Source organism: Neoarius graeffei, chromosome 14 (genome assembly GCF_027579695.1).
Source record: "Neoarius graeffei isolate fNeoGra1 chromosome 14, fNeoGra1.pri, whole genome shotgun sequence".
Taxonomy (NCBI): domain Eukaryota; kingdom Metazoa; phylum Chordata; class Actinopteri; order Siluriformes; family Ariidae; genus Neoarius; species Neoarius graeffei.
The window spans coordinates 77,234,255-77,255,604 of record NC_083582.1 but is presented as its reverse complement, the minus strand read 5'-3'; the positions used below and the strand labels follow the sequence as shown (position 1 = coordinate 77,255,604).

The window sequence follows — 21,350 nt, the reverse complement described above, 5'->3', positions numbered from 1 at the left end:
CTGGATTAAATCCTTCATCGCGAGCTGCAAATTTGACATCCTTGGTTTACTGATTTATACATATATACAAATTTGGGCTTTGTGTAAAAGTGAGTTTAGCACGACATGCTTTATTGCTGAATAAATTCTATTACAAAAACAAGGTATTTTATCATTTTAATTAAAAAAAAAAATTAAATAGTGCTCGAGATGCTTTCCTTTTCAAACAGAAGTCAGTTTTATGGTCTCACATAGATACACAAGCACACACACTGCCAATCCTATGTTCGCCTTACTACTGACATGACCGTATCAGCAGCACGACACAACTCACAGCCAGCTCTGGAATTCATGGCACCTTTTAAGAGAACAGGCAAAGGTAAGTGAATCAAATAAACCTAATGTACAATGTTTTCAATCAAATAATTACAGAAAGTATTTCATTTCCATCTAAAATAAATCCTCCTTATAAGAACTGGTGGGTGCCAATAATTTTGAAGTTGACTCAAAACATTTACAGTGTACTATACAGTATTTATACGCTAACCGTATGCTAAAACATCAACTGAGTGGCTGCTTTTGTAAATCTGATTAAAAATGTAAATGATGTAGAAAATCTATAGCCACTGACATTCTTAGACATAAAAACATGCAAGTTTCGGAAGCTTTATTCCTCTTGCAGTCAGGCTCTGCTGGGCCGAGCAAGTTATCAAAACATTACACAAATATAACAAAAATCTTTTCTTTTTTCAGTCTGGTATTGGTAAGCTAGCTTGTATTGTACATGCAGAGAATACAACCATCGAAAATAAAATATAGAATAAATACAGTATAGTGCATACAGTAAATATACAGTGCAAAGACAACAAGAGTAGCAAAATAAAATTTATAAGCATACTGTATTTGATCATCACTTTAGTGTGTTGAAATTCAAATTACCTCTTTTTGGTTCAGCTGTGTTTAGTACGTTGTTGTTTTGAGCAAAAGTGGTTCTGTGGATATGATCACGTTTCATAATTATGGGCCGTATTCAGAGTTGGTGACTAATGTTGAAAAAGTTACGTCAGTATTTACACATCGAACATTCCTGGTATTCAGAGTCGGATTACACACTTGTGCAAGTTGATTTTCTGGGTTCACCATTTACGGAAAGCACCTGCGTGTAGGTGAGGCCTCGGAGCTTGCCAGATTTTTCTGAAGTGTCCATGACAGGGTTTGTCTATATACTGTTAGAAAGAAACAGGGGGACAGTAGGAGTCCATTTCTGTCCCGCAAGGTACAAGCTACACTAATATACTCCCTAGGGTTCATTATTGGACCTCAAGGTAACTATGGGTTCCTTTTTAGGGCCAAAAAGGTCCATATATGTTCCCAAGCAGTATATAAAGGGTACAAATAAATACCTTAGAGGGTACTGATGCAGTGACGAGCTTGGGAGATCCCTAAAGGTACAATAATGCACTTTATTTTCTGAGAGTGTAGCCTCTAGACCAGAGTAATTAAACGGAAGCTCTTTCCCTGAAACCTCATTATTAAAAAATAATAATAATAAAAAAACCAGGACTAGAAAATGCTGACTAGAAGAAAATATCCCCCTCCCCGACAAACATAATACAATACAATGGAAAATCAATGTAAGAGAACTTATCAATGGAAAAGTAAAAAACAAAAAAATGATATAATATATAAATAAGAAAATGGCAGGCATTATAATAACAAAAACTCTGAACATGGCCCTGTATGAATTAACGTTCGAGCAAACGACAAGTGAAATCTCCCTTTTATCAGCATTAGGACTGAAGGACACAAACACACACTATACATGCATTCAATGCTATCAATACTTTCTTTGCTATAAAAAAAAACTATGACTTCATTATTAACACTATTAACAATGCATATTAGGTATCTGAGGGTCATTGGCTGTGTCTGCAATAATGTGTTGTTTGTTGCTTGTTTTTATTTACAATAATTTTTAATATAGACAGTAGGGCAACATTTACGATGAATCATGTCTTCATTATCTATTATAAACACATTTATACAATGTTATGTTATATAGCATACATAATACCATATAATGGCCAGGATAAACGTGTGTAAATGTTTGTGGATGGGTGCAGTGACGTGCTTTACACTTTATAAAACTGTAACATAAATGACAGAGTGCTAGTTTTATTAAAGCGCTGGTTTTAATACAATCGTTTCTATAGTAACAACTCATTCACAGGGCCTTGAATGGCAGACGCTCGACATGATCTAAGGCTAATCATAAAAGAAATTAATAAAACATGTTCAACAAAGAAAAATGAATAGCTGTTGATGTGGTGATGTTTGTGTTAAGAGACATTTTATGGAACCTTCATGGAAGGAGACCAGAGCGTCAGCGATTTACAGAAGTCGGTACGTTTTCCGCCACTGGAAAGTCTTCAGGACGGAGGAGTTTGTGCTTTCCGGTTTCTTAGTAACATGACAGCATGCATGTTTGCATTTTATTAACTCCGAGAGAGAAAAAGTGAGGCTGCTTAGGGGATTACCGTTTATAGCTCCTATAATGTTAAGTGATACTAACTTGCTCCGTGGACATTCCACAACATTAAAAGTAACTTAAAACTGATAGCTGTGTTGTTCTTTAATATATATATATATATATATATATATATATATATATATATTTTTTTTTTTTTTTAAATCAGTCTGTTGTCAATTGTTATCAATCAACTGTTAGCATTATAAGGTATCATGTATGCTATATAATGTCTTGCTTCATATTAAGTGCAAATAAAGCATTGGTCCTAATTCTGCAGTCAGTGTTTGACAAATTTGGTCCGTAGAGTTTATGTGCTATTAGAAATCTCAGCACTTATGGATCATTACTCATATTTTATCATATCCTGGGCTTTGGTACTTAATATCTTTTAAAGAATAAAACACTTTCTTTATTCTATCCACATTCACTGGATATGAGCAATCATACGCTCTGACTGGCTACTGTACTGCTCGGATATCAGCTCATATACCGTGAGTAAAGAAAAACAAAATGGCGGAGCGTGTTGCTGAACCAACCAAGGACGAAATAAAAACTCCACTCGAAAACAAAACCCCAAAAAAATACAAAAAAAAGGGCAACAAATTAAGGAATAAAAGTATTTGATGGTAAGAACATATCTTTTTTTCAATAATTATTATCGCATTTTTCACAAATCGCTCCTGTCATTTCGCCGGTTTGTTTATATTTTAAGCAGAAATGATTTTGTCGGACAATTTGCATAAAGTTGTTATTTATCGAATTTGCAAAAAATAAAAATGCTCTGTTTCTCAAAATCCAGTAAATGTGGAGAGAATAAAACAGTTATTCCACTCAATCTCGTTGTACGTGGATTATAGACGACTCCGTGCTACGCGCCTCGTCAGCTCTCAGCTCATGTACGACTCGCTTTCGTGGAAAAACTGTTAAATATTTGCCCCGAACAGGTTGAGCAAATTGACATGTATCAATTCTGCATCATCTTAATTAACATGGGTTTTTAAGGCAGGCTTTCTATTTTATTTAAATTACCGTCATTGGCCCATTTCTCAGTGCAATTATGGTAGTTTTCCCATTTGTATTGTTTTTAAAGTACGCATGCAACTCCAACACTATGTTGGACTGGAGTTCATGGTGTCTTTTTATCATCGATGTACTATGATAGCAGTTAGAGTAATTTGGCCATTTTTTAGTTTTCTTATGGTACATGTTTATTTTAGCACTTACAATTATTACCTCCACCAAGGTTGTTGGAGAAGGTTATGTTTTCGCTGCCGTTTGTTTGGCTGTTCCCGATGCAACTCAAAAAGTAGTGAATGGATTTTGATGAAATTTTGAGGAAAGGTGAGCCATGGGGCAAGGAACGATAGATCAGGTTTTGATGCAAATCCAGATATGTGGCTTGGCGGAGGTATGCACTGTACTTAATGCACTTATAGTTTACCCATGTTGTAGTGTTTTTACAGTAGGCATGCTTTTCTAGCAATGGTAGTAGTTTGTCCATTTTGCTGGGGTTTTTATGACAGGCCTACTCTGATAGCAGTAACGTAGTAGTTTAGGCATTTGTTATTATTCTGATGGTAGCGGTTAAAGTTGTTTGCCCATGCAGTGAGCACGCTACTGTAGAAATTATGGTTTCCCATTTTGTAGTGTTTTTATGGTAAGATATGCGACTCCATCAGTTAAAACACAGACCATTTGTTAGTGTTTATAACGGCTGCTCTAGCAGTTTGGCAAAAAGGTATTTATGGTTTTATGGTAGGCAAAATACTCCAGCACTTATAGTAGTTTGGCTTTCTTTTTTCCCCCCAATATCCCCATTAACCGTTGGAAGTGACAGTGGGGTGATAGATTAGGGATAAAATTAGTTAATGTTTAAAGTCATTAAAATTCTGTAAGGCTGCTTTGCGACAATGTCTATTGTTAAAAGCGCTATACAAATAAACCTGACTTGACTTGAAACTTGTCTTGACGATGCTTTGCTCTTTTGTGACAGGTTTTTTTCCGCGCTGTGTGTGTGCGACCTTATTTTAAGGCATGATAATTCAGTCATTATAGTAGTTTGGCTGGGGGGGGTTGTGTACGTTTTTATGGCAGGCAAAGTAAGCCAGCAAGTATAATGATTTGCCCTGTTGTTAAAGTGTTTCCTGTTGGAGTAATACATTACTTTAGGGTTTCTGTGGTAAATATAAATGCAAATCCAACAATTATGATAGTTTGGCCATTTCTTAGTGTTTTTACAGTGGGCACGCTACTCTAGCAATGACAGCAGTGTGACAATTTGTACTGTATTTATGGAAGGCACGGGGTTTTTGGGGGGCAGTTACAGGAGTTCAGGCATTTGTTAGTGTTTTTACAGCAGTTAAGGCTGGTTACCGGAAGCGACACTGCCTTCAGTTTACCACCAACATAACAGTGAGAAGAGTATTCGAGAAAGAATGTGTTTGTAGGGATGGTAGTATTCTGAAGCAAATTATTGTCTGGAAAATATGTAACTTTCATCAAAGACGACTCTGGCAAACTTTAGACACACAGGAAAATAGCAGTTATCATGCCGTTATACAGTATAGGGCCTGAATAAAGCAGAAATGCGACACTAGCTTCTTACCTGTGCCGTGTGCAACAGGAAATTAAAATCTTTCTCCTCACAAATCTGGGACACAGTAAACATCAAGTGCTATAAAGTCCTGGCAGGAGCAAAATGACCACACCCTGTCTGAGTGAGCCAACACGGCAAATAATCGCACCTCTGATGGGTGTCTCGTTTCTTTCTTACTTCTACGATTGCATATCCACAGTCTATAGCCACATGGCATCTTGAATCCAGTGATTTATTGGCCATCCAGAAGGAAAGCATAACTCAGAAGCAGTAATTGAAGGAACCTGGAGATTTTATAGAGATCGGATCCTCTTACAGCGTGCCAAAAGGACTCGCCGTCCCCCCGAAAATGGTACATAAACAGTACAATATGAAAGAATTGGTGGGTTAATCCAACATGGCATCCAGCTGGTCAGCCAAATCATCGAACATGTTCCCGATGTCATCCAGAATGTTACCCGCTGACCTCACAGTGTAAACTCCACTGGGACCAGAAAAAAAAAAACATGAACAAGATCAGAGTCATACATACATGCCATATTTATTCATGAATATATTTAAGCAGCTGGGTTTGTACTGTATGTAAAAATCAATTTGTGCTACTATAGTACTACTATTTAACAGTTATTCCATGAAATCGAGTCATACATGAGCGACGAGGCGCGTAGCACCAAGTTGTTTATAATCTATGTACGATGAGATTGAGTGGAATAACTGTTTTATTCTATCCACATTCACTGGATTTTGAGAAATAGAGCTTTTTTTTTTGCAAATTCGATAAATTAAAAACTTTGTACAAAACGTCTGACAAAATCATTTCCGCTTAGAATGTAAACAAACCGACAAAATCACAGGAAGAATTTGTGAAAAATGCGATAATAATAATTCTTGAAAAATAAAAAAAAATACGTCCTTACCATCAAATACTTTTATTCCATATTTTGTTGCTTTGTTGTATTTTTTTGGGTTTTGTTTCCTGAGTAGAGTTTTTATTTCGTCCTCGGTTGGTTCAGTAACGCGCTCCGCCATTTTGTTTTTCTCTACTCAAGGTATATGAGCTGATATCCTAGTAGTAGAGCAGCCAATCAGAGCGCACGACTGCTCATATCCAGTGAATGTGGATAGAATAAGATGTAATCTAGTGTGTCCAAACTTTTGTATATTCATACCATGTCTTATATTCATCTCATCTCATTATCTCTAGCCGCTTTATCCTGTTCTACAGGGTCGCAGGCGAGCTGGATCCTATCCCAGCTGACTACGGGTGAAAGGTGGGGTACACCCTGGACAAGTCGCCAGGTCATCACAGGGCTGACACATAGACACAGACAACCATTCACACTCACATTCACACCTACGCTCAATTTAGAGTCACCAGTTAACCTAACCTGCATGTCTTTGGACTGTGGGGGAAACCGGAGCACCCGGAGGAAACCCACGCAGACACGGGGAGAACATGCAAACTCCACACAGAAAGGCCCTCGCCGGCCACGGGGCTCGAACCTGGACCTTCTTGCTGTGAGGCGACAGCGCTAACCACTACACCACCGTGCCGCCCCATGTCTTATATTATTTAACATTCTTTCTGAGCAAACTTTAGTTCATTACTTGAAACATTCAGTCAATGGTCCAGTACATTGATAGAAGTTTGGCTCTAGAGTTTACTCTGTGTCTCTATAGACCTCTATTGTTCTCTGTACTTCTACTCCTATGTTTATCAGCATCCTGTTTAATGTCTCTCGTTTTTTAGTTACAGAGCTGATTCAGTTCTATATCTTGATTCCATGGAAACCATGGCCTAAAGCTTAGAGAAGCAGCTTTGGGACCAAAAGGTCACTGGTTCAATTCCCTGGACCAGCAGGAATGGCTGAAGTGTCCTTGAGTAAGGCACCCAGGCTGTTCTGGGTATGTTGTACGTCACTCTGTATAAGAGCATCTGCTAAATGCCATTAATGTAATGATTCCTACTTTATTTGTCCACAGCTCTAGAGTTCTTTGTTCCTAGTTGTCCAAAGTTCTGACTGCTATTTCAGTAAGTATATAGCTTATATTTCTTTTGTTCCAATTTGTTCTTAGCATCCTAGCTACCTAGTTCACTACCTCATTGTGTTTGATACTCAGTTTTCAAGTTTTGACCTTGGTCTCTTGAGATCATTATGGATTGGTCACTACCATGGATCATCATCATCATCATGCTTATCGTCATTATCATTATGATCATGGATCATTATAGACTGGTCACACTAAGTAATTTGAGTAATAATTACACATCTTACAACTCGGCATCATATTGAATGGCAATTAAAATATCTACTACCTGTCAGTCTGATCCTTCTGAGCTAAATTTCTCTCCACCACTTCAAGGGCTGCCACCAGGGAACTGCTGGTCTGCTCTATTTGTTTTTGGACAATCTCTTCTTGCTTTTGGTCCTGGAGTCCACTGATAGTCGGACACTCTCTTTGTATTGGAGAGGAGACAGTGAAGGCAATGTCCTGCCCCATGCTGGTTTGCACAATATGAGGAGGTCCACCTTTTACTATCAGATGGATACAGACATTTAATTAAGATTAATGAGCAAAATTAGCAAATACTGCACTGAATTCCTAATTAGGGGTTATAGAATACAGTTCTGATGCAAAGGTGTCTTACCCAATGGGGCTGCAGCAGAATTTCGTGTTGGTTTGCAGGGCATCGGAGGTTTCTGTGGCGAGAGATTCCTGATTGATCCACCATTTGGCATGCAGAATGAGATCTTGTCAGCCTCTGGGGAACTCTCCCTCCCTGGGAGTGTGTCCTGACTGGTCATCTGAAGTTCTTTTTCTCTGGGTTTGTGCCTCCTCTTGACAGTGTCTGACTCTTTCAGATTGAACTCCGGTAATTTTAAGGATGAGTTAGGCAGCTGAGCAGGTTTCAGTGGATGGAAGCTGATTTCAGTGTCCATTTTAGCCACTTCAATTCTTGGCCGCTGCTTTATGGTCCCTTTGCCCTCTTCAGCAAATGGAATGCTTTCACACAAAGTTCCCTGAAGGGACGTGGAAGGAGTATGCTCTTGTCTTGACTGAAGCTTCATGACTTGCTCCTCAGATTTTACTCCACTGAACTCTACATGACCAGTTTGACATAGAGATACCTCACTGGTTGCCTCTCTCTGAATGCTTATAGTTTTAGATTGGGTTACCAATGAGGGAGATTTGAACGAGGGGCTGCTGGGGGTCTTAGGGAGGCCTTCTCCACTATTTTCCAGTCTGGCTGCAATGATTCGAACACTCCCAGCACTCTCAACTTCCACCCCACCACTATTTCCTGCACTCGAGGCAGAGCTCAGCCGCTTGGGAGGAGGTGGGGGTGGCCCCTTCCTCTTGGCACGTATCATAAAGGATTGAGTCCGACCCACCTGCCGGTCATTGGCAGCAGCAATTGTTTGACCACGGCCAGGCTTGCGTGTGAGTGTAGCATACGAGACCAAGTTGGATGGTAATACTGGGGTTTCGGTTTCTTCTTCCCCATCAGAGACGGCATACCGTGACAGGCTTTGGGTGCGCTTCTTTGGATGGTGGTTTTCACCACTGGGTCTGGATTGAGCTTTGCAAGTCTGATCTGAATTGGCATTTTGGAGGTAGCTAAATCCTCTCTGGATGGACGAACCATCAGGTTTTGCAGAGATCCCAGGGCTGGACTGGGCAGCAGGGTAGGCTAACCGAGCCGTTTTGCTTGGTGTGATTGGTGTGCTGCCACGTGTGGACTGCTGCTTCTTTAGAGGTAATGGTGGTGCCACCTTGGCAGGCAGAACTGGGCAATCCTTGAGGGCACTGCAGTCTGAACTGCCCAAACTCTCATTTGAGTGACTGTTAGAAGTCACAGAAGCCAAAGGCCATTCCTGCGAGTGCCCAGTGCCCCGTGAGCGTGCACTGATACTCTCTTGACTCAGAGACACGGTCGCTTTTCCACTTAGCACAGCACCAAACCCTTCCTGGCAGCCACCACTGCCACTCTGAATCATAGCATTCTGCAGCTCAGTGCTTAACTCACTATCCTGGAAGGTGAGCATCTTGGGCGAGAGTGGTGAGGAAGGGTCGTCAGTATTATCGGCCGACTCAATAGCAACCAGCTCCAGGGTGGGAGGGTGTCTCCTTCTCTGCAGTGTCCCATTCCCCTCTGCTTGGTTCCTCAAAGCCTTTTGCACATCACAAAGTTTCTTTACTGCAAGCATCATCTTTTTCTGGTGGCCTATGGGGCATCCAAACCACACATTTTAACAAAGTACACAAAGGTATAGTCAGTGATTTTAACTATGGATGTATGACTACCATTGTTTTAGACCAAGTACTAGAAGATCTTCTCATTAGTGTACCAAAGTACACTAGGCTTACAATATCAGATGTTATCTGTACCTGACCAATAACCAATACCAGTATCGGTATCAGTACTGGTATTCCTAATTTTAGACTCCTCATACCCAGTTTATTGATGCCAATTTCCTGCAGGTCCTCCCACGTAATGTCTCGCACAATGTTAATGGAGTCATAGCCATTCTCTGCTAGCCTTTTCTGGTACTGAGCGAGTCCAATGGTACCAAGCCATTCACCAATATCAGCCTGAAACACAGAGTTATCCATAAATAAACTCTTGGTATTCTATTAAAAAGATGTGTTTCATATCTGAATGGATATAATGAAAGCTTTTAAGGCCAACTATTAAAAACCTTACTGGAATGTAGTCCGGTAGCCACTCTGGGATGTTCAGTTTGTTGATCTCAGTGGAGATCTTCTTGCGATGACCTGGCTTCGTCACACCAATGGCTGTGAGATCCTGGATCAATAGCATGAATATAAAAAATAAATGGTAAGATTTGTGGTACCGAGGTAAAGCAGATCCAGACATTAAGGGGGTAATTAAATGACGATATGGTAAAGACTGGTCACCTCAGGAGTCATCCTGCTTATGGTAGGTACATCATAACCAGCTGTGAGGAAGTTTGTAGTGTATTGCTCCAGATGAAAATCACGCAGCCACTGGAAGATGGCCTCGGCATCCTGAGGGATAAAGACACATTACTCCATCAGAGAAGCAGCCCTGCAGCTATACGTACATCCAGTGGGAATAAAAAGTCGACAATAATCTGGCTGCTTAAGTGGGTACACCCGTTAATTAATACTTGTTTTTAAAGCAACGCTTGTTTGTAAAACAGCACTCGGTCTTTTTGAGTAAGATCCTACCAAGTTAACACATCTTCATTTGGCAATTGTATTTCACTCTTCCATGCAGAAACGCTCCAGATCTATACAACTGCAAGATGATCTCCTACGCACAAGGATTTTCTAGTTTTCCCACCAGTTTTCTAAAGGATTTGGATCTGGCCTCTGATTGGGCCATTCCAAAACGTTGATTTGCTTCTTCTGAAGTCATTCCTTTGTTGGCTCAGATTTGTGCTTTGGGTCAATATCATGCTGGAAGGTGAAATTTTTCTTTATCATGAGAGGTCAAAAAAGGCACACTTTGTGCCAAAACAGAAAGTAATCCATGATCCCTTCTATCTTGAATAGAGGCCCAGTCCCAGCTGAAGAGAAGCAGCCCCATTACATGATGCTGCCACCACCATGCTTCTCTGTGAGTATAGTGTTCTTAGTTAATAAACTGTTTTGTTTTTGTGTCAAAAGAAATTTAATTTGCGCCAACAACACGGTCACAAATTGTTATGCTCGCTCAGGCCCTTTTTTACATTATTTCTTCTTCTTACTATTATTCTCCTAATGTTTTTAGGACGCTATTTCTCCCTCGGTTTTCAACCAATCGTCACCAAATTTCATATGAAGAATACCTCTGGGCTGAATTATGTTGCTATGACTTTTGGTGCCGATCTGGATCACTGAGCCGGAATGATCCATGAAAAATGGGATTTTTTTCAATCACTTATAACTCTGTCAATTTTCATGATTTTTTCAATCAGTTTTTTTTTCAGGGCGACAAGGTGCAACTTTTCCTCACTAAGTGTCATTCTCTATCTCTTACCGTTCCAGATCTATAGGTTACGGTGACCAGACGTCTTGGTTTGTAACAGCTAGCACAAATTACTCTGACTTTCGTCACAGTCACTATCTAGTTTAAGATTATACCTGATAAATTCAGACCATCAGAAATTTTGCCACATGTTTTTGGCAAAGTTTAGGCAGGCTTGGATTTTTTTTTTTTTTTGAGAAGAGGCTTCCGTCGAGCCATCCTACCTCACAGCCCAGACATGTAAAGAATGAGAGAGATTGTTGTCACATCCAGGGAGTGACCGGTCTCTTGGAAGCCTCCTTGATGAGCTTTCTTCTCGTCCTTTTGTGGATTTTGGAGGGACATCCTGTTCTAGATAATGTCACTCTGGTGCCCCATTTTCTCCACTTGCTGATGAAGGTCTTCGCCATGTTCCATGATGTATCTAAAGTTTTGGAAATTCTTTTGTACTCCTCTTCAGACCAACACTTTTTAGACAATGAGATCCTGTACATGCTTTGTAAGCTCTTTGCAGACCATGGCTTTAGCAGCCTGATGAAACCAAGATGTCAAGAAAATCCTCCAGAAACATCTGATCTTAATCATGAGTCTTTTTGATGAGTGTGAATGTGATTGGTTAATTCTGAGCACAGTCGCATGCCCCATTATAAAAGGGTGTGCCCACACAACCAGTTTACTATAAGGTCTTTATTTATTTTTCTGTTAAAATGTTTTTATTTGTTTTTTGCTTTAATTTTGTTGGCTGCTATATAACAGTAAAGGTGGAACAAAATCTGACAAAAACCTATAATTTTAACAGGGCTGTGTAAACGGCTTATAGCCAGTCTATTCATATAGACTTCTATTCATATAGACTTCTATTCATATAGACTTCTATTCATATAGACTTCTTATATTCTTATAGTGGAATATTTGTACAAGTTAAAAAAATTAACTTGCAATTTTTGCAATATCGTGTGTGTGTCCATTCTGAAGTAATCATGACTACACCCTATTATAACCTACTATAAAAACTAGAACCTTCACAATGTGATCACTGAAGGTTCTGCAGGGGTTGAAGAGACAAATACAGAAGCACAAGCAAAACAACGATGCCGAACCTACAGCAGAGAAATCTGCTGCCACGGGATTTTTTATTTATTTATTTTACTTTTTTGTTACAACTGAACATTATTAACTGCAACGTTAACAAGTTTTGTAATTGCATTTGGCCGATATTAAAAGGATAAACTGAATAACTTTGGCCACCATTTTACCATTCAGACTAAAAACATTGTAAAATCTCTCCGATGCTGTTCTGAACTCTTCCTCTCCGCATGCAGCATGCTTCCCAGCACAAAAAAAGCACCGCTTTTTGTTTTTCATTCTCTCCGTGTGTGTTTTCTTTACTTTGCCACAGTCCTGTGTTTTGGTCGTGTCTTCACCGAGGTCTCTTCATCGCTCTGTTACCGAACGTGTGCACCTGTTCCGAGTCAATTCTTGTTGCATTCATTGTAAACATTTTTTCACCTTCCCAGGCCTTGTTCTTTGATTCAGTGTTTTCTGGGTTTGACCTTTCTTGTGTTTTTGAGTTACACATTATTAGCTCATCCGGCCGACAGGTGATGAGTTTATTCCATCATGCATTGTCCGTCTGGCGTCGTCCACATTTCACAAAAATCGCTTCTTCTCTCTCAAGTCTTCACCGATTTTATTCTTTTTGGCAGGAAAGTGGGTCTGCCTGGAGTGCATATGGCTTCTACCCAAATTTGCATAATTGCAATTAATAATAAAGATATGGAGTAATCAATCAATCCCTAACGAGCAGTTTCCACACAAATCACTTCTTCTCAGTCAATTCCTCCCTGCTTTGGATTCTTTCTCGTAAATAGGTCGGGATTCCTAGGGTGGATATCGCTTCTATATATAGCTTGTACAGTATATAGTATATACAGTAGTATACAGTGGTATGCAAAAGTTTGGGCACCCCTAGTCAAAATTGCTGTTACTGTGAACAGTTAAGCAAGTTGAAGATGAAATGATCTCCAAAAGGCAGAAAGTTAAAGATGACTCATTCCCTTTATATTTTAAGCAAAAACAATTTTTTTTATTTTCATCTTTTACATTTTCTAAATAACAAAACAGGAAAAGGGCCCGAAGCAAAAGTTTGGGCACCCTGCATGGTTAGTTCCTAGTAACACCCCCTTTGGCAAGTATCACAGCTTGTAAACACTTTTCTGTAGCCAGCTAATAATCTTTCAGTTCTTACCTGGGGGATTTTCACACATTTGTCCTTGCAAAAGGCTTCCAGTTCTACAAGTTTCTTAGGCTGTCTTGCATGCACTGCTCTTTTGAGATCTATCCACAGATTTTCAATGATGTTTAGGTCAGGGGACTGTGAGGGCCGGGGCAAAACCTTCAGCTTGGGCCTCTTGAGGTATTCCACTGTAGATTTTGAGGTGTGTTTTGGATCATCGTCTTATTGTAGGACCCGCCCTCTTTTTAACTTCAACTTTTTTACAGATGGTGTGATGTTTGCTTCCAGAGTTTGGTATTTATTCGAATCCATGCTTCCCTCGACCAATGAAATGTGCCCTGTGCCACTGGCTGCAACACAACCCCAAAGCATGATCGATCCACACCCATGCTTCAGAGTCGGAGAGGTGTTCTTTTCCTGGAATTTGGCACCCTGTTTTCTCCAAACATACCTTTGCACATTGTGGCCAAAAAGTTCTATTTTGATTTCATCAGTCCACAGGCCTTGTTTCCAAAATGCATCAGGCTTGCTTAGATGTTCATTTGCAAACTTCAGACACTGAATTTTATGGCTAGGATGCAGGAACAGTTTTCTTCTGATGAATCTCCCATGAAGGTCATATTTGTTCAGGTGTCGCTGCAGAGTAGAACAGCGCACCACCACTCCAGGGTCTGCTAAATCTTTCTGAAGGTCTTTTGCAGTCAAACAGGGGTTTTTATTTGCCTTTCTTGCAATCCAACGAGCAGTTCTTTCAGAAAGTTTTCTTCATCTTCCAGACCTCACCTTGATCTCCACTGTTTCTGTTAACTGCCATTTCTTAATAGCATTACAATCTGAGGAAACAGCTACCTGAGTTTCCCATGGCTGTTGATTTTAGGGACAAGTTTGAGGAGTCAGAGAATTTATACAGCTTTGAAATCTGCATCATCTGACCTTTCCTAACGAAGAATTTGAACAAGCCACAGCTCAATAAGCTAATTAAGGTCTGGAACCTTGGTAAAAGTTACCTGAGAACTCAAATGTATTGGGGTGCCCAAACTTTCGCATGGTGTTCCTTTTCTTTTTTCGCTCTCCAATTGTACAAAACAAAAATAATACACAAATCTTGCAGAAAACCCTGAAATGTCTTTACCTTTATGCCTTTTGGTGATCAGTTCATCTTCTGCTCACTTAACTATTCACAGTAACAGACATTTTCAGTAAGGGTGCCCAAACTTTTGCATGCCACTGTATATAGCTTACAACATTTATTGCGCAAGGTGGCCCACTTTAGATTGTTCCTTCTGGACTAGACGGGGCCGGAGTGAGCCACGCCATCATTCATGGTCTCGTTATTATTTGTTACTACTTGCTTATCCCTTGACTATGACAAAGATCTTTGGATTAGCCGGAATAAATGACACACTGAGTTTACACACTTGTGTCCTGCGTTTAATCCCTGCACATTACAGAAGCAGAGAGGCGCCTGATTGGTTCCATCAATACTGACCGTGTAGGAAAGGTTCTTGGCCCTCTGTGCAGGTAATACCTTCAGAATGGACTGCATTGTATGTGAGAAGATTAGATTCTGACTGAAAACAGCAAGTAATATTTGCAAGCACGAACCCTGCCCTCCAGTAACTGCTCCGGACGGACAGCGTGTGGCCTGAAAGCTTGTTCACCAGCTCTGGAGCCGTTCTGATCCAGCCTGCGACCTGGAGGAATCACACACACACACACACACACACACACACACACACACACACACACACACACACGCACGGTTACTACAGCTACAAAATCAAATACAATTCAGGATTGTTTTTCGTATTGATTTAATCCAAAGGTGTCTCTTCAGTCTTTGTTTAATTTACGACGTGATTCCTTCACTGGATTTACGAGTCAGTGAGCCGATTACACACGAGACAGGAATGTTTTTCACCTCCTCATGAACAAGTCGTTATTTCCCCAATGATACATGACCAACAATCCGATTATATAATCAGTACAGTTAAAGAAGGCAACAATGCAAAACTATTTTGATCCAAGACCCCTTCAGACAATGAGATTCAACACCATGTTAACATTTCAATCACATATAATCCTCCTTTTTGGTTTGTAGACTTATTAAGTCATTCATTTCATGACCAAAAGGGTTGCCAGATCTACAAAAAGCAACCAATATAACCTCAAATATATTTAGAATCAGGCGGCATGGTGGTGTAGTGGTTAGCGCTGTCGCCTCACAGCAAGAAGGTCCGGGTTCGAGCCCCGGGGCCGGCGAGGGCCTTTCTGTGTGGAGTTTGCATGTTCTCCCCGTGTCCGCGTGGGTTTCCTCCGGGTGCTCCGGTTTCCCCCACAGTCCAAAGACATGCAGGTTAGGTTAACTGGTGACTCTAAATTGAGCGTAGGTGTGAATGTGAGTGTGAATGGTTGTCTGTGTCTATGTGTCAGCCCTGTGATGACCTGGCGACTTGTCCAGGGTGTACCCCGCCTTTCGCCCGTAGTCAGCTGGGATAGGCTCCAGCTCGCCCGCGACCCTGTAGAACAGGATAAAGCGGCTACAGATAATGAGATGAGATGAGATATTTAGAATCACACTGCATTTCTGAACCATCAGGCACTCGTACTGGTTGACTGATGTTTTACTCACACTGTCAGGTGCTGATAGATTCCTGCACTCGAGGTAAGAGACAGATAAATATTATAGAAATGCTCACACCAGTGCTCTAATTTGCATAGATAAATATGCACACCCCTTATCACTGTTTGACTCAAATGTAATAAACACCAGTAGTAGTTTATCTTTTGGAGTTAAACAGACATTTTGGAATAAATCTATATCCAAGAAGATAAAACGTAATGCAACATGTGGTCAAAACAAAGCAAGTCGCAAAACTTTCTCCAGAAGAAAAAATACAACGACTTTTTTTATTTATACCCAGAGCACTAGGTTAAAAATCAAACAGCGGGTAACCTATTACATCTATTAAACCCAATTTTACGCAACATTCTTTCACTGATCATGAGGCAAATGAGGAAAAGTCCTCTACTGATCATCATACACGCGTGATGACATTCAGTTGTCGTATTTTCTTACCTTTGTATAATAAACCAAATTTTGGACCGTTTCTTGATCTCATGCCTAAACTTCAGATCCTCTAAAACAGACAAGCAGCATCCTTCAGTCTTCCTTTTTCTTCTCATCAGTATCTCAGGATCTACACAACCTTCAGCTCCTCTCTCTCTCTCTCTCTCTCTCTCCACTGCACGGACACCTGGAATAGCTCAGGCAGGACTGACTCCTGTGAATCTGACGTGACTCCTGTGTCTTTCTGCCGTTTTATTGCTTTTTTTATTACTTTTGCAAGGAAATGAATTGCGTTTGACTTCCACATTCCAGAAATGCCAGCGAATACATGTTGATCCTCTGCGCAGTGTCCCACACTCAAGTTTAACTCTTGTTTTTGAACTCAAAGTAGTGTTAATACTAAAACCGACAGAAGCTGAGTAAATGAAAAACAGTTCAGCGTATGAGTGGATTATAAGAGCTGAACTGACCTGCAGGCTCAGGGTTAATGACATCAGAAGCCAGGCCATGCTGTTCTACCACTTCACCACCAGAGGGCGAGACCTGCACAAAAACAACAGCTAAGAACCTTAAAAAAAAAATAAAAATCCACTGAGGGTGTTTTCAGAGGCATGACTGGAGCCCACAAGCAGGAGAACCTTCTCCTCCTGGTACTAAAGATCTACACGTCGTATTCTTCACCTGTTTATAGTTACCTCTGATGGTGCTGATAGTGGGGACTCCTTCCAAAACTGTTCAACTTCTCATCACAGAAAACGTCATCGTATCAACAATTACACGCATTTTTTATCCGTTTACGATACCTTGTTGACGTCTTGCGCAGTGGTGCTGGTCTGCTGCTGTGCATTGTGGGTAAAGTTGCCCTCAGTGCTCTGTCCACTGCCAGCACTACGACTGCTTCCTACACTTCCTGCGCTCCCAACACTGTTCCTGTCTCCTGAGAGAGAGAGAGAGAATTAGAGACAGAGAAATATACAGATAGACAGACATACAGAGAGAAAGAGAGACATTCAGAGAGACAGGCACACCAATGTACAGAGAGAGATGCAGGCAGTGAGAGACATACAGACATACAGAGAGACAGACATGTAGAGAGACAGGTATACATACAGAGAGAAAGAGAAACGGAGAGAGACAGACAAATGTACAGACAGACAAATAGACATACCGAGAGAGAGACATAAAGAGAGAAGGAGAAAGACATATGTGCAGAGAGACAGTCAGAGACATACAGTGACACAGATGGACATATAGAGAAACAGACAGACAGACAGACAGACAGATGTACAGATAGAAAGAGAGGGACATACAGGGAGACAGAGACACCTACAGAGAGACAGACATAAAGAGACAGATATACATACAGAGAGAGATAAAGAGAGGAGACAGTCAGAGACACAGATGGACATAGAGACAAACAGACAGACAGAGAGACAAAAAAGACAGACATACAGAGAGACAAATAGACAGAGAGAGACATACAGAGTTACAGATATACAAGGAAGGACAAAGAGAGAGACATAGAAAGGAAGAGGGACAGCAGTCAGCAGGGACGAGACTCCATACACAAAACATTGTGATTATAGAGGACGAGAAGAGGAAGAGGAAGAGACGGAACTAACTGATGGGGGGAGTACGCTGAAGATTACAGGTGAGTCTGGTAACTGGTTGAGCTAAAGACCTGCTCTTAAAGACCTTACACTTATCATCACGTACACTGTAGTTAGTAGCGCTCAGTGCTCACTGGTCTCCAGCATCAAACATGAGAACCAGCCAGACAGGAAGTGACAGGAACAGGACGAGAGGCTGGGGGTACACGAGGACAGATGGGACAGCTGATGGGGACTCGGCTGACTCTTACCAGTGAAAGAGCTCCTGAGGACCCAAATATCCTCTGGCTCTTTGGTACTAGCTGGAGTACACAAGGCACTGGGACTGTCGGGAGGAGAACCTAGCAAACACACACACTTTAAAGGGTTCTGTGGGGGTCTGTGGGCTCGGTGGACAACCAGCTGGTTAAAAAAAAGACTTTCCAGAGACACAAGGAGTGTAAAATTGTGTGGAATGTGGGGTAGATGGTCATCAGCACTGGACTGGAAAGTGTCAGGTACTGATGATGAGGCCTGAGAGGTTCTTCACAATGGGATTGTAAATCAGGAAGTTCAAACTACACACTTGAAATGTTAAATCTAGACACCCCTGGGCTTCAGAGTGCCCATGAAGAACAGTGTACCGAGATTAGATATTGTTGAGTTCATTAATTTGGTTTTAGTTCAAAACTATTCAAAAACATCTTTAAAGATTTAGTTTTAGTTCTTTAGTGTGGTGGAAACCCTTAACAATGGTTTCTCCAATGGTCATTCCAAATAGAACCCTTAGAGATCAAAGGATTCTCCAAAGAACCTTTCAAGAACCCCTTTTTTCTCAGACTATACTGACTTAGTTTTTAATGCTTGGTTCTGTGCAAATGTTTCTATAAGACCTCTGAAGGTTTAGCGTTGGTTATTTGAACCCTATAAGAGTTGGGGTTTTGTCCCTTTGGTGAAGGTTCTGTGTAGAACTTTACAACTTACAACAAGAACATTGTTTTTGAAGCATGCTAATGGGTGTGTGAGCAGAAGAACACACATTACCTGGGGTCAGGCCGTTTTGGCGAGGTGAGTTGGGATGAGTGGGTGAATACAGGGTGTAGGAGTCGTCGGTGTGGGGGGCAGGGTGAGGGCTGCTGGGGGGCGGAGCTCTGGCGAGGGTGGGATGTCTTTGGCTGGGCAGTGAGGCCTGGCGAGAGAGGACGCCCCCTGCAGACATAATTCAGACACATGGAGTAATGAATTATGATTTTCAACAAGGAGGAAGGGGTTGAGTGTTTACTCCTGAGTGGTTAGTTTCAGTGTTTAGTTTTCAGGTTTCACTGCTTCGATTTTAGCTTTTTATTTGTAGTATATAGTTTTAAGTGCTAACTTGATGTTTAGTTTTAGTGTTACGTTTTCAATGTTTCATGTTGAGGATGTTTTTATTGTTAATTTCACCAGTTTACAGTACATTTACAATTTTGTACTCCTTTGTTTGTGTTCGATGTTTACAGTTTGGTTTTTTGTACTACACATGAAGAGTTTATTGATAATTTTTTTGCACCATGTCTGTTGAACAAGAATTTAATTTAGTGTTTAGTTTTTTGGTGCTTTTTTAGTATTTAGTGCTTAACTAATGGTCTTTAGTGCTTGATGTTCAGTTTCTAGTGTTTCATTTTTGGTGTTTAGTATTTAATGTTTGGTACTTAGGAACGTTCAGTCTTTCATTTTTAGTGTTCAGTGTTTTTTGTTTAGTGCTTCGCTTTTAGTGTTTTGTGTTCAGTCTGCAGTCATTAGTGTTTGGTGTTTTAATGTTTGGTGTTTACAGTTTGTGAACCCGTTAGAATGTTCTATATTTCTGCATAAATATGACCTAAAACATCAGATTCACACACAAGTCCTAAAAGTAGATAAAGAGAACCCAGTTAAACAAATGAGACAAAAATATTATACTTGGTCATTTATTTATTGAGGAAAATGATCCAATATTCCATATTTGTGAGTGGCAAAAGTATGTGAACCTCTAGGATGAGCAGTTAATTTGAAGGTGAAATTAGAGTCAGGTGTTTTCAATCAATGGGATGACAATCAGGTGTGAGTGGGCACCCTGTTTTATTTAAAGAACAGGGATCTATCAAAGTCTGATCTTCACAACACATGTTTGTGGAAGTGTATCATGGCACGAACAAAGGAGATTTCTGAGAACCTCAGAAAAAGCGTTGTTGATGCTCATCAGGCTGGAAAAGGTTACAAAACCATCTCTAAAGAGTTTGGACTCCACCAATCCACAGTCAGACAGATTGTGTACAAATGGAGGAAATTCAAGACCATTGTTACCTTCCCCAGGAGTGGACGACCAACAAAGATCACTCCAAGAGCAAGGCGTGTACTAGTCGGCGAGGTCACAAAGGACCCCAGGGTAACTTCTAAGCAACTGAAGGCCTCTCTCACATTGGCTAATGTTAATGAGTCCACCATCAGGAGAACACTGAACAACAATGGTGTGCATGGCAGGGTTGCAAGGAGAAAGCCACTGCTCTCCAAAAAGAACATTGCTGCTCGTCTACAGTTTGCTAAAGATCATGTGGACAAGCCAGAAGGCTATTGGGAAAATGCTTTGTGGATGGATGAGACCAAAATAGAACTTTTTGGTTTAAATGAGAAGCGTTATGTTTGGAGAAAGGAAAACACTGCATTCCAGCATAAGAACCTTATCCCATCTGTGAAACATGGTGGTGGTAGTATCATGGTTTGGGCCTGTTTTGCTGCATCTGGACCAGGACGGCTTGCCATCAGTGATGGAACAATGAATTCTGAATTATACCAGTGAATTCTAAAGGAAAATGTCAGGACATCTGTCCATGAACTGAATCTCAAGAGAAGGTGGGTCATGCAGCAAGACAACGACCCTAAGCACACAAGTCGTTCTACCAAAGAATGGTTAAAGAAGAATAAAGTTAATGTTTTGGAATGGCCAAGTCAAAGTCCTGACCTTAATCCAATGGAAATGTTGTGGAAGGACCTGAAGCGAGCAGTTCATGTGAGGAAACCCACCAACATCCCAGAGTTGAAGCTGTTCTGTACGGAGGAACGGGCTAAAATTCCTCCAAGCCGGTGTGCAGGACTGATCAACAGTTACCGCAAACGTTTAGTTGCAGTTATTGCTGCACAAGGGGGTCACACCAGATACTGAAAGCAAAGGGTCACATACTTTTGCCACTCACAGATATGTAATATTGGATCATTTTCCTCAATAAATAAATGGCCATGTATAATATTTTTGTCTGATTTGTTTAACTGGGTTCTCTTTATCTACTTTTAGGACTTGGGTGAAAATCTGATGATGTTTTAGGTCATATTTATGCAGAAA

At 40.7% G+C, this 21,350-nt stretch overlaps 1 protein-coding gene across 6 annotated transcripts in view; it reads right to left on the bottom strand.

Annotated features, from left to right (window-relative positions):
* Window positions 1–631: 631 nt before the first annotated feature.
* caskin2 (CASK interacting protein 2) overlaps window positions 632–21,350 on the bottom strand; it is a 116,314-nt gene continuing 95,595 nt past the window's right edge. For all 6 annotated transcript variants that reach the window (XM_060940328.1, XM_060940324.1, XM_060940326.1 and 3 more), the window contains 10 exons: window positions 19,043–19,207; window positions 17,213–17,346; window positions 16,880–16,952; window positions 14,945–15,033; window positions 10,029–10,139; window positions 9,814–9,915; window positions 9,563–9,701; window positions 7,756–9,333; window positions 7,423–7,642; window positions 632–5,589 (listed from right to left, as the gene is read on the bottom strand). In XM_060940328.1, coding sequence (XP_060796311.1) covers window positions 5,493–5,589; window positions 7,423–7,642; window positions 7,756–9,333; window positions 9,563–9,701; window positions 9,814–9,915; window positions 10,029–10,139; window positions 14,945–15,033; window positions 16,880–16,952; window positions 17,213–17,346; window positions 19,043–19,207 — 2,708 coding nt within the window. In that variant the 3' untranslated portion in view covers window positions 632–5,492. The remainder of the gene's footprint in view (window positions 5,590–7,422; window positions 7,643–7,755; window positions 9,334–9,562; window positions 9,702–9,813; window positions 9,916–10,028; window positions 10,140–14,944; window positions 15,034–16,879; window positions 16,953–17,212; window positions 17,347–19,042; window positions 19,208–21,350) is intronic.